Below are 12,292 nucleotides of genomic sequence, written 5' to 3'. Positions count from 1 at the left end.
TGTGGAGTTGACTTATAATAATCTGACGGTGCATAACACAGTTTTTTTTTGTGTCGGGTCCGACAAATTGCAATTTGTAAATGTTCTCTCCAACAATAGGCCCGAGAAGTCGGTCTGTGGTGCATCCGCCCTTGGCAGGCTGTCAAGCAGTCATTCTGTCAGAGGCGTGGTCCTCAGACTACCCAAATGTAATCTAAATGGGCTTTTTTGAATGTGAGAGCGTGACCAGGGAGGGATGTCAGGGGATGGGACGGCAAGGAGGGACTATGTGTTTGTGTGTGTGTGGGGGGGGGGGGGGGGGGGGGGGGGAGGGGAGGAGATACAGACCGACCTCGTCAGGATATGGGACGGTCAGAAGAGACCCTGGAGGGGACTTGATCACTATCACTGTCTGATCGGCAAGACTCGCGATCCTCTGCACGTCTGTCTTCGTTACGTACCCATATGTTACCATGTCAAGAAAAAGTCACCCTGTGTTGAGCGTTTCATACTAAACAAAGAAAGCTAAATCACAATACAGACAAAAGGATTCTGCGCGATAATGAAATTTCAGTTTTGTTATTGTTGCACAAGCAAACCCTTTCCCCAATCGCCGAATCAGCAGGGGCAAATTGCTGCTACAAAATTCACGCTTTTCTGGCACGCTCATTTTGTAAGTGTACAACCCGTCCTCTTTGAAGCTCATTAATAAGGTTCCCACTGTTACAATAGCTAATAATCCTTAGTGGACTGCTCCGCACAGTTAGTGAATACAAATTTCGAATTTAACCTTGAGGACAAAGATAGTTATTGGTAGCATAGGAATACATCCTCCGGCTTCCTCTTGTACGTCAATCTCCGGTCTTGCATTTATTGGCATCATAGGAATAACCCCCCCCCCCCCCTCCTTATACGCTCATCGCCCGTTCTCCGTTCTTGGTAAAAAAGGAATACACCCTCCCTTCCTCTTATACGCTCAACGCCCGTTACGTTATTGCATTTATTGATGTCATAGTAGTACACCCTCCCCTTTCTTATACGCTCAACGCCCGTTCTCCGTTCTTGGTAAAATAGGACTATACCCTCCCTTCCTCTTATACGCTCAACGCCAGTTACGTTATTGCATTTATTGATGTCATAGGAATACACCCTCTCCTTCTCAGTCATATGCGCTCAACGCCCGTTACGTTATTGCATTTATTGATGTCATAGGAATACACCCCCTCCTCCTTATACGCTCAACGCCCGTTACGTTATTACATTTATTGATGTCATAGGAATACACCCCCTCCTCCTTATACGCTCAACGCCCGTTACGTTATTGCATTTATTGATGTCATGGGAATACACCCTCCCCTTCTCATATGCGCTCAACGCCCCCGTTCTTGCGTGCATCGGTACAAAAGAGATGTGCCCGCCCAAATACCCGTACGCGTAGTTTCAATCAAAGGATATCTTTCTGCTTCATCTGTCCTGGTCAGCACCTGCATCAAGTCATTTGCGCTTGTGATCAACTGGTCCAAGTAATTTTCCTCTTTGCTCAGATCCGCTATCTCAGATTCCAGCAAAGCTTGTCTGCTTGCCAGCAAGTCGTTCTGTGATTGTGTTCTGGCAAAATTCATGTTTGAAATTAAATGCATGGGTTACACTTTATGTGCAGTGTAGCTAACGTATGCGCGTGCTCTGGCGAAAACAAGCACAATCGTAGTGTTGAATCGTTCGAATAGGTACGAAAGGCTGACTTCAGTCGCTGTTTTGACTAACTGTACCGCATAAAAACCATACTGTACAAAAGATGACAGATTTGTGTGATAATGAGGGAGTCATAAAGAAAATTATAGCCTTAAGTTTGGTCTAGTTTTTTTAGCATTCGCCAAAATGTGACAGTTCGCCGGTAAAACGGCGCCATTTCAAAACAATAAAGCTGGTTTAACCGCGCGTACTGGAACTAATCTTGCGTTTTTCAGCACTGGCCGTGGTGTCCCAATGTAGCAGTATGCGTCAGCTCAGATTAAGATTGGACTTATGGCCTATGACTATGAAACTATAAACAATGTTTTGTGGGTGTGTGGGGGAAGGGGGGGGGAGTATAAAGTTACGATAGACATCGCGCGCGGTCTTTATAACAAAATATTCTGCTGTTGATTCTCACTCCAAATCCCTCAAAATTGGATACTTCATTTAGAACCCTGAAAAACGTCTTTGCTGTCGAATACCCTGCGATCATCCCTGCAACATTCTTACCAACATGGCGCGCTCAGTCCTTGCGAACCCTTATCTCTATATTTGTGAGAGTTCTCACTATAGATAGACTGTAAAACATGACTTCCTGATTCAGTTTATATATCTTTAAAAATAGAAATACTAGTAACACTCAAGATCAAGTACAAAAAGTTTTTTAAACCACAGCCTAACAAAAAGCAGAAAGAGAATAAGGCGGAACCCGTAGCCTGCGTAGCAAGCGTTTCTGTGGAATTTCGAGCGAAGAATATGGCTCCCTATTTTTCGCGCGGCCATATTCCTCGCTCGCTTTCTATTCCTGCTAAAACTCCACAGAAACGCGTGCTACGCAGGCACGGAACCCGACACTAATTGAATGTATTGATGTAATCCCCTTTCTATGGTGCCCTATTAAGTAATTTGTCAGGATCGCCAGAACTGGTAAGTATAGACCAGAATCGTCGGCAACTTTTGGCAGGGCTTTAGCCCAATGTTTCGGTATTGGCACCGGTTTATTGTTCCCTTGTTCACAATTTTGGTGGTTTCAAGCGAGATCCATAGAGGGTGCTTGTTTGGTTTATAGCCCCCCCTCCCACCCCACCCATCCTGACGTTAACCCATTCCTTTTTGGCCGCCTCACACGTGATTCTTTGATTGGGATAAACCACAGCGGATATTTATTTGTTTATTTGATTTATTAGAATCATCCCCACCATCCCTGTCATTAACTACTTTTAAAAAGCCTTTGTCAGCCACTCCTTTGCGTTCACAGGATTGACTGAGGGGGTGGGGGGGGGGGGGGTGCGCAGTCATAGGAATAATCGAAATAGAAGATTGGAGATCAAGCCCAATAATTCCAGACCAATTGGAGGGGAAAAAACTGAGAACATTCAGAGAAATCAAATCAGAATATAAACTAGAGGATTATTTACTAAAAGTATCGAATATAGAATATCGTAGGGCACTTAACAAAACTAAGAATAAGCGACCACATTAATCTACACATTAAAAGAGGTCGCTACAATAAAAACTGAATAACACCAGAATCAAGGTTTTGCCCGCTCTGTCAGACTATGGAAAACGAAGAACACTTTCATCACATCACATCTTTGTTCACGGCACTCTAATAAATCTGTCTGTCTGTCTTTATGGAAAGAGAATAGTATTTGACGATTCTTCAATAAGAAATTACCCACTTTTTGCCGGCCAAGGTTGGTGATAGCGGACCGTGCTCCTCCACTCCTCTTTCGAAAGCGCCTGAGCTTATCTTCTGTGTATATGCTATGTTGGAAAGTCATCTAGCGTAATCAAAATACACTTATCCATTTTTTTCGCGGGCAAGGTTTACGCCGAGTACAAGTTATTCGCAAGAGCGCCTCGACTTTGCTGATTAGTTTATCAATACTTGTATTATACATAGATAATATAACGAGTTTTCGTGTCTTTTTGATAACAACCTCCTTTATTTTTAGCTTCTTTTTACAAAAAACTTCATCTATCTACATCGGGTCAATTGATAGCGCGAGAGGCCACAATACTCAGAATTCTTGAATAATGACCTCGTCCCCGTCCTCTTGAGGTATAATTATTTAAGCTTTCTTTTTCATTGCATTACAAACTCTCAATTTTGGGATTAAAATTAAATTCATTGGAAATCTAAATATTTATGTCCGCGCAAGTGGCGAATGAAAAATGTGAGACAGAAAGTTGCTAATGGGTGGGCACCTTAATCGGATAATCAATTTGGTTATTTGTCAACCTCGAAGGACTGGAGAATCCATGTCTCATAACACGGGTGTCAATAAGTAAGCAAAATAGAGGTAATTTACCGAGTCAAAAGTGTGTAATCTCTATTATCGATATGCGTGTGAACACGACATTGTTTTCAAGGGCTGAGATATTCCACTTTATTATCCCTCATGCACAGCGGTCTGCGATTCATGGATTCGCATGGTGCAGTTACATAAAATATTTTGAGGTTTTAGCTGCTAGAATCTGTCGTATTCCGCAGTGCTCATGAATATCAAATAAACCAGTCCGGTATAGAAGACGGCTCTATAAATGTTTGGAAAGTTTACGTCCCTCTGAGCATTATCATGGATCTCGTTAACACTATACGTTACTCAGGATACAACGGGAGTTGTATCAATAGAAATTCTCAGCCTTATTTCAAATATGTGTATAACTGGGAGGTTATTTTGTCCAATAGTGATTTGATGGGTGTTAAATTCCCTTCAATTGACATCTGCAACACATATGAGTATAAGAGTCCTTCATATTTAATCTAAATAAATTCAACAAGCTGGGCGGTTAAAATGCTGTCTGGCTTCCAGACCGATCTTTTAAAATTATGTTTTCCCTATCAAAACCCATTTTTAACATGAATTCCAAATGCCCTCGTGGTTGGCTATCCTTCAATTGCGTGACATCTGCGGCTCCATAATAGTTAAATGAACTGCAGGCTAGTGTCCCGGCTTTTACATCCTAATTTTCTGTGATAAAGGATTTCAAGTTTCTGAGTACAAAGAAAGCACCTGGTATATAGAAAAATATGTCTCTGTGCTGGAGCGAAGCGAGGACGTCTTCGCGAAGACGCAGATAATAGGAGGGAAGAAATCCGATAGTTTGACTGTAAAGCTCGGTGCAAACAGCGGCCGGCTTTGATGGCATGCAAAAGCTACGCTATCCCTCTATTGCCCCTCTCCGAGCGTTTTGCTAACAGGCCAAAAAAAAATTGCTTCTTGCTTTTCACAAAAAAGTTAATTGACACCGAAGTGAATTTGAATTCTTTTATTTTTCCAAAGCTGCCCACAACCTTTATTTCTTAGTCATTATGAAATACATACCCTTTCTCACTTCATGTTAGGTAATACAAATGCTCGATCTCAACTTTACGGCGATTTTTTCTACTAGACTACTCTACATTTATATAAAGAGAGGTTGCCCACAACATTGGGGAGCTATGCTATAAGATAATCGGTTATTTTTATAGGGGTTTGCAACATAAAAAAAACCCAGCTACATCAAATTCTACCTAAGCAAAGAAAATTATACAAACACGAGAAAAGAAGCCCATTTGTTTGAGGAAGGAAGGGGGAAAATAAGAAATAAATTCCTTATGCTGTAGCTTTCCTACAGATCCTTTTTGTTCCTCAGTCTGGTACAGCTTAAAAAGGTCTAGGATAATAAGTCAAGTTAATCGAGTTAGCGTTCCTACCTCATCTTTACACTTGTCTTAGTCAATCTTTGAACCACACCAGCTCCCTCCATGATGTTCACAATGTCGTATATCCGTCGCTTGTCTACACACATTCTGGTTGCAGCTTCATTAATGTCAGCAACTCCGTTTGGGGAATTGTTCATGAGAGAAATCAAAGATTTGGTCATATTGCCAAGAAAACTTTCCTTGCTTGGTGAGACATTCGCCTTGTGACTATTACCGAAATCCATTTCAATTACGAACACCCAAAACAGCACAAATAATCAAAGAGGGAGATTTTATCTCTCTGTAGATCAGACCGAAACGACCGAAATCTCTTTTCGATTAAAACACCGTAACTCGATAAACGTTTTTCTAACATTCTTTTCCATCATAAACAGGAGGGAGACATTTGTTACCAATTTCTTTAATCAATTTTTAATTGTTTCCACTGGCGTGCGTGTATCACGTACTAATATAAAACGTGTGCAGATATGGAAAATACGCAAGCACTGCCCACTAGATACTAGTGCTAAAAGAAATAGTACTACTGCCTAAAGTAGTGTTTAGTCGGAAACAAAACAAAAAACATGCCCCCAGTCCCTCCAGACCCAGTGCCGTCCGAGGAGAAGTTGAAAACTCGAGGGCTCTACTCCAGCTCCTCCTCTTCTGTTATCTCATCTTGATGCCACTACCGTCGGGTTGAATATCTTGGCAAACTACAACCATCGCTAATGGAATATAAGTGTCTGATCAGACAGACGCCCTTAAAAGCGTCAACCATGTTACTTGATGGAACGCAACTCCAAAAACATAGCGACCCTCCCTAGCCTAAATATAATGACTGATTTTCAAAGGAGTTGCCGATAAATCCAGTTACTGAATCTTCTTCACTTCTAGTGCCCAGCTATATTCGCATTCATCATCTTCCTCATTTTTCTGTGTCATGCCGTGTCCGGGGTCCGTGTCCGGGGTCCGTGTCCGGGGTCCGTGTCCGGGGACCGTTGGACGGGGTCCGTGTAAGGAATCCTCTCGTGTTTTGCCTCTTTCGCAGGCTTTGGAAGTTATCGTTGAAAAATAATATAATATGATTTTTTTGGCTCGCTTCGGATGGATTGTCGAATAAAAGCAAATGATTTACGATGAATGATTTTCTCACCTCTATCGGCATATTTTATAAAACACAATCTTTACAAAGAAGTAAACAAGTAGAGTTTTGTCACGCGGTAACGCAAAGTAATGAAATACGCTATTCTTAATAACTTTATTGTTTTAGACTAATTACCTGACAACTGGTTAGCAAAATTATATTGATATATATTATATTAACCGTTCGGCGAAGGAATTTAGGAAACGGGAGAGGGAGTAATGGGAGCTGACCCCCAAACGAAGGCGTGTCGGCGTCCCTTTTTAGGGGTACTTCAGAGTCGTAGATCGAGCACCTATTCCCGTTCGGTACGCACTAACTAACGGCAGAAAAGTTGGATCTGACTTCACGAGCCGGTTACTCTAGGTATCATCTAGCCAGGTGTAGCATATCAAACATATTCCCCACGGATAGTGTCCTTCGTATGTATTGCCTTATATGGGCATAGATGCCCATATTTAGAAGAGCTAAAGTTTTCCCGCTCCCTGATCTCCAGAAAACATGGTTAAAAATACTGATTCCTGTCAATTTGAGACTCGCTGCAAAAATTATTAAGCAAAACTTGCTCGCTTGGTCAAATATTTTCCTTACTAATCCTATAAAGTCCTTAGACACAGGCCTCCGAGAGATTGACCGAGCGGGTTTGAAGGTCACCCAAATATTGAGATGATTTAGTAAGAGAGTGAAAAATGGTTGGAGTATGTCAATCATTGTAGTCACGTGTAAAGCCTGCCGTGCGCACTAGCACAGCAAGTAGAGTATTACCACCGTAGTCAGTAGCAACATTGTAAACATTACACAAGTCACGCGGTAGTCCAAGGGTGACTTGCTGGCACACCCACGTAGGAAGGTCGCCCCTCGTACGCCCATTGGTTAAACCCTTATCTAAACGGAGCTAAAAGCTTTTCGGGATGTCAGGGTTGGTTTTCCTTAAACCCAGGCAGCAGCATATAAAAGAGGTGTGGTAGATACCCCTCCCCCCAAACTATCTACCCCCAACCAAACTCGTCTCGTTGTTACAGTATGTTTGTGCGCACGTTTGGGATTTCGACCAGCCCCAGACAGAAACGTCGGCGACCATCCCATCGTGACCGCAGGAACTTTATCGTATAGTTTAGCACTTTCTATGAATATGCGCCTCAGCGGCAAGGTGCTGCAAGGTCTCATCTAAAACCACCTTCTTGTCGCCTTATTAGGCAAAGCTACGAACGTGTTGAAAATCGTTTTTTTGTGTCAGGCTGACATTTGACGCGTTGATATTTTAGAGCAAGAAGGAACTATTTACCTTCGAAACGCTTACTGACCGTCAATCGCCACTTTGTCCCTTAATTGAATATTGATGGAGGTAGTTAATAGGTCAGAGGACATAATCGTGAGGACAAACTGAAAATGATAACATATTCAGAGCTAATGAGAATCACAGCCAGCATCAAGATGTTGTAAGAATGCGAATCAAAGAAACGTGTTTCCCACTATCGATAAAGGCATAAAACTGATTAAAACTCCAAGTCTATTACTTACTTATTCTCGAAGCTAGCCACAGCAGCTATACATAATTGTCATTTGATGGGTTTCGATCAGTACTTCTTAATGATAATGTCTGTCACCTAAGTATGGAGCTCCTATATGAATTATGCTTACTGGCTCGTGTATCACCCAATTTGTAACAGTAAACGGGATATGTATCAACCAGATTTGTACCAAAAATCAACCAGATATATAACAACAACCGGATTTGTAACAAACATCAACAGGATTTGTAAACAACCTAAGGATTTCGTCAAATCGTTTGAATAACAACTCCTTTTATAACACAGGTGAAACATTCCAAAAGTTTTCGCTGGTTCTAACAGAGGGAGGACTCGAGTGATGACGTCGCGCCACGCCACGCGACTTTGTCAGTGCACCCCCCCCCCCTGGGGCGGAGTTTGACCGTCTGACAATGAGTCTGCTAAAAGATCCGAACTGTATTTTGATGATGTCTACGCTTACCCCGAACGTTAGAACCAACGAATACTTAAGTAGAGTTGTTATTCAAACGATTTGACGGAATCTTGACAAATCCTATCACCTCATCCTACTTAATCTTTTTTCATCAGCTAGATCTCATAGGGGTCTATTATGAAGTTTATTCAGATTTTCCACGTATTTTTCTCTGTTTCAGCTCTTCTTTGTGCTATTACTTGTTGCTGTAGCAATTGTTGTGTTCTTCTCTCAAACAAGCCTCCCTGACTTCATGAAAACTTCGCATGGCAAAATCGCAAGATCTAGTGGTAAGTCGGGAAGAAAATCAATAGACAAATCCCCTCCCATAAGCCATATTTAGATATGGTGGCTGCGCGCGCATTTAGCATGGTAATGAGGCTAGATCTTTGCGCGCCTGATCGCCCTCTCTTGACATTTTCTCGAGAAAATGCTTTCATAAAAACGCCTTTTTGTCGTCCGCTCCACTTCTTTAAAATACACTTTCTTGAGTCTGAAAATTTTTCATTGGTATAAATAGGGAAATGCATTAGTGTACGTGCTATTAAAACGTTGATCATAGGATATGGATTCAACCAAGAGAGTATTTTGTAAGAACGAATCCCCGATATTAATGTCTGTTCCCATGATGACGATCCTGAAAGTGATTTTTAAAACAAGAACGCCCTCTGATTGGCCAACGATAAGGTATCATAGAAAGCTCGCGCAATCTTAAAATAGCTGTCTGTTCTGAAAAATAGCTTCCATTCATTCATCTTAATCTACTGCTGCAAAATATGACAATAAATTTATCTACGTTATTACCTTCATTAAATATTGAATGCATCGCTACCCCGTTTTTTCCCAGATGACCAGATGGATTCTGTCGTTACATCACAGATTGATAAGCGCGCTCTGTTCAAAGTGTCCACGAAAGAACAAACACATGCAAGTATGAAGACACAAGCTGATGATGGTTTAACCAGCGAGGAGACTGAGATCGAGAAGGCTGTCGATGCCGAGTGGCAATCAGTTGTGCAGACTAGAAACACGACGATGAACCCGACTACAATCCAACCGATCAGCGCAGCAATTACTGGAAAAGCAATATTAAACGGCGTGTTGGGAAATTTAGGTGATGCGTACGGTGGAGTGTCCAGTGGGAGTAGATGTGACAATATTGGGCTGCGCAAATATCGCAAGCACAAAGAAAAGCCAAAATGCGTCGCCCACATGGCTCAAGCTAAATATTGTAAGCTGGCACATGAAGCTTACAAAACGCATAAGAAGCCGTTGACGTGCGCAGATCGGATTGATAAGTCGTTCTGTGTGTTTCGTGATTCATGGCGAGAATCCAAGGAAACCAGGGTAGCACTTGACTGCGATGTGTCACCCTGTGGGGGAAACCCGGTTTATGTGTTAAACATAGATCCTATATACGGGATTCTAGAACCCGTAGATAAGTGGTACGAGTTTTCGTCTGCGGCGGAGCTACAGGACTTTTTACCGGACTACGTCATCAAGACTTCAATGACCGGTTCAAGCTTTTGCTTTCTTCGTTGCAAAAGTAAGCTCACAAGTAATCGAATAATCAAGCAAATCTTATTGTACCCTCCAGTAATGCCGCGGCTCAATAGAACCAAGTCTCAGCTACTGAACTTTAATGTAATTGTGCTCGATTCTGTGTCTCGGGCTCATTTTTACCGTTTGCTGCCAAAGTCGGTAGATGTTATGAGATCGTTGGCCAAAGAGGAGACTGTGGCTATGCTGGACTTTGAACTTCTCCAAAACACGTCTCCCTCTACTTTGAGTGACATCAAGGCTTTCATGTCCGGGGAGAAAACTTATGCCAAATCTTATAACACTGACACACTCTACGGCCAACTTAAGAAGAAAGGTTACTTTACACTTGTACAGGAAGACAGCTGCTGGTACGATAAGCACGGCTGCCTGCTCATTGATTATAGCCAACGAAATAGTACCCCCTCTACATGGTCGGAGTTCGCACAGTGGTACGACGCGTTTACGGACCAAGTCGGTGCCTTGCACATCGACGACCTTGGCCTAATGCCCAGTGCGTGTGAAGTATACCAGCAGTATGGCACGACAAATCAGATTGATAAGCCGCGCAGGGTTTGCTTCGGTGGAAAGGTGTACGCGGATTATTATTTTGATTACGCGAGGAAGGTGTTTGATGCGCAAAGGGATTCAGGGGGAATTACTCCGGTATTTGCGTACACACGTCTTGGTACGGGGAATGAGGTAACAGGGTCACGTATCAAGCAAATTGACACAAGCCTTGCGAGGTTTCTTCAAGACATGGCTACAAAGAGTAGCACCCTGACCATGATCCTCTCCACCCATGGCCCCAAGAACACGAAATATGCACTACACACAATGGAAGGTCGATCGGAGATTTATGACTCGCTCTTGTATATGATAGTCCCTGAGAATGCTGCAGAGATTTTAGGAAGAGAGAGAATGGAAGCTTTGGTCACGAACCAAAAGCGGTTAGTCACAACGATGGAGCTTCACTATGCTATAGTTTCCACCTTGACCCATGTGGGAGCCGTTAAAGAAGGCGTTTTTCGGGTCATACCGGATCGCACATGCGCAGACATATCGATCAAATCTTTCGCAATTTGTAAGTGCGAGGGTTGGGAGAAGCATTTCACTGATAACCACGAGTCGTTTGCGTGGCTTGCGGAGCGTGCACTTGGGAAAATCAATAATGTTGTACAGAAGAAATTCATGAAAACTCACAGAGCTGGTGGCTATGGTCAATGTCAAAGATTAGTTGGTCACAGTTTTGAAAAAATCCACCGGCGAAAAGAGAAAAATCATTACATAGTTACCATGGATTTAGTAGTCGTCCCTGACTTCCAGATCTTTGAGGTCCAGATTAAGTACCCGCTGAGATTTCGTGTTCATAGGAACGCTGTTGGGATCACAGGCTTGCGGCGAGTGAGTACTTTTAATCATTATGCGCAATGCGTCGACACAAGTGTACCAACCGATATGTGCGTCTGCAACTCACGGAGAAAAACAAAGAAACGTAAGCACCCCTGGGATTGGCTAGTCGTGGACACGAGACAGCAAATCATGGCCATTATAAACAGAAGTAGAATGTTTGGTGTGAAAACTAATGTGGAAGATTTGCATGCGTCATGCTTGATGCTTCTCTCTCGAAAACATGGCGCTCGTATTGTGGTGTTCGAGCTAGCAAACGCTTGTGACGACCGGAAGTACGAAGTGCGCATGATCGGAAAAAGTAAAGGTGTCTCTGTAACATCGCGTGACCTACCTTTCTCGCTGACGCTAAAGCCATTAACGGTGCATTTTTTGTTTAGTGTTTATCATGTGAAGAGGCCGTACGGTTTCTTTTTAAAAACTTCTTATTCTGCTTACATAAGGAGCAGTGAGTAGAGTTACACTCAACGTGCACAAGAAATGTTGTAGGGGTCCTGCTTATTGTCCTTCGCAGGGAGATGAAAAGTTGTTTTAGCGATTGTAAAGGACAACTTTGTGAGAGTGTGACTGTCGAGTTCGCAAAAGTTGAAAGATATTTTATCTAAATTGGAATAGGGCAGTAAAGAAACAAGCAATCAACTACACAAACATTCAGTTAGGCGGGCAGGCAGATCAACTAGACAGCCAATCAAATAAACGGGTAATAAGCTTGACAGCCAATCAAATGGACAAGCAAGTAACTAGACACACAAGCGACTCGACAACCAATCAATTATAAAGGCAAGTAAGTGGACAGGAAATAGCTAGACAGCCAA

The 12,292-nt window shown here is 42.6% G+C and overlaps 2 protein-coding genes across 2 annotated transcripts in view; one reads left to right on the top strand and one right to left on the bottom strand.

Annotated features, from left to right (window-relative positions):
- Positions 1 to 482, bottom strand: part of LOC116620040 — a 1,817-nt gene extending 1,335 nt beyond the window's left edge. Inside the window, exon 1 of the mRNA XM_032385575.2 lies at positions 332 to 482. Coding sequence (XP_032241466.1) covers positions 332 to 454 — 123 coding nt within the window. The 5' untranslated portion in view covers positions 455 to 482. The remainder of the gene's footprint in view (positions 1 to 331) is intronic.
- LOC5515741 overlaps positions 1 to 12,292 on the top strand; it is a 17,874-nt gene extending 5,582 nt beyond the window's left edge. Inside the window, exons 3-4 of the mRNA XM_032385573.2 lie at positions 8,710 to 8,818; positions 9,376 to 12,292. Coding sequence (XP_032241464.2) covers positions 8,710 to 8,818; positions 9,376 to 11,933 — 2,667 coding nt within the window. The 3' untranslated portion in view covers positions 11,934 to 12,292. The remainder of the gene's footprint in view (positions 1 to 8,709; positions 8,819 to 9,375) is intronic.

This window comes from Nematostella vectensis, chromosome 2 (genome assembly GCF_932526225.1).
Source record: "Nematostella vectensis chromosome 2, jaNemVect1.1, whole genome shotgun sequence".
Taxonomy (NCBI): Eukaryota; Metazoa; Cnidaria; class Anthozoa; order Actiniaria; family Edwardsiidae; genus Nematostella; species Nematostella vectensis.
Note: the sequence above shows the minus strand (reverse complement) of the source record. Positions and strands in the feature narration are given on the sequence as shown.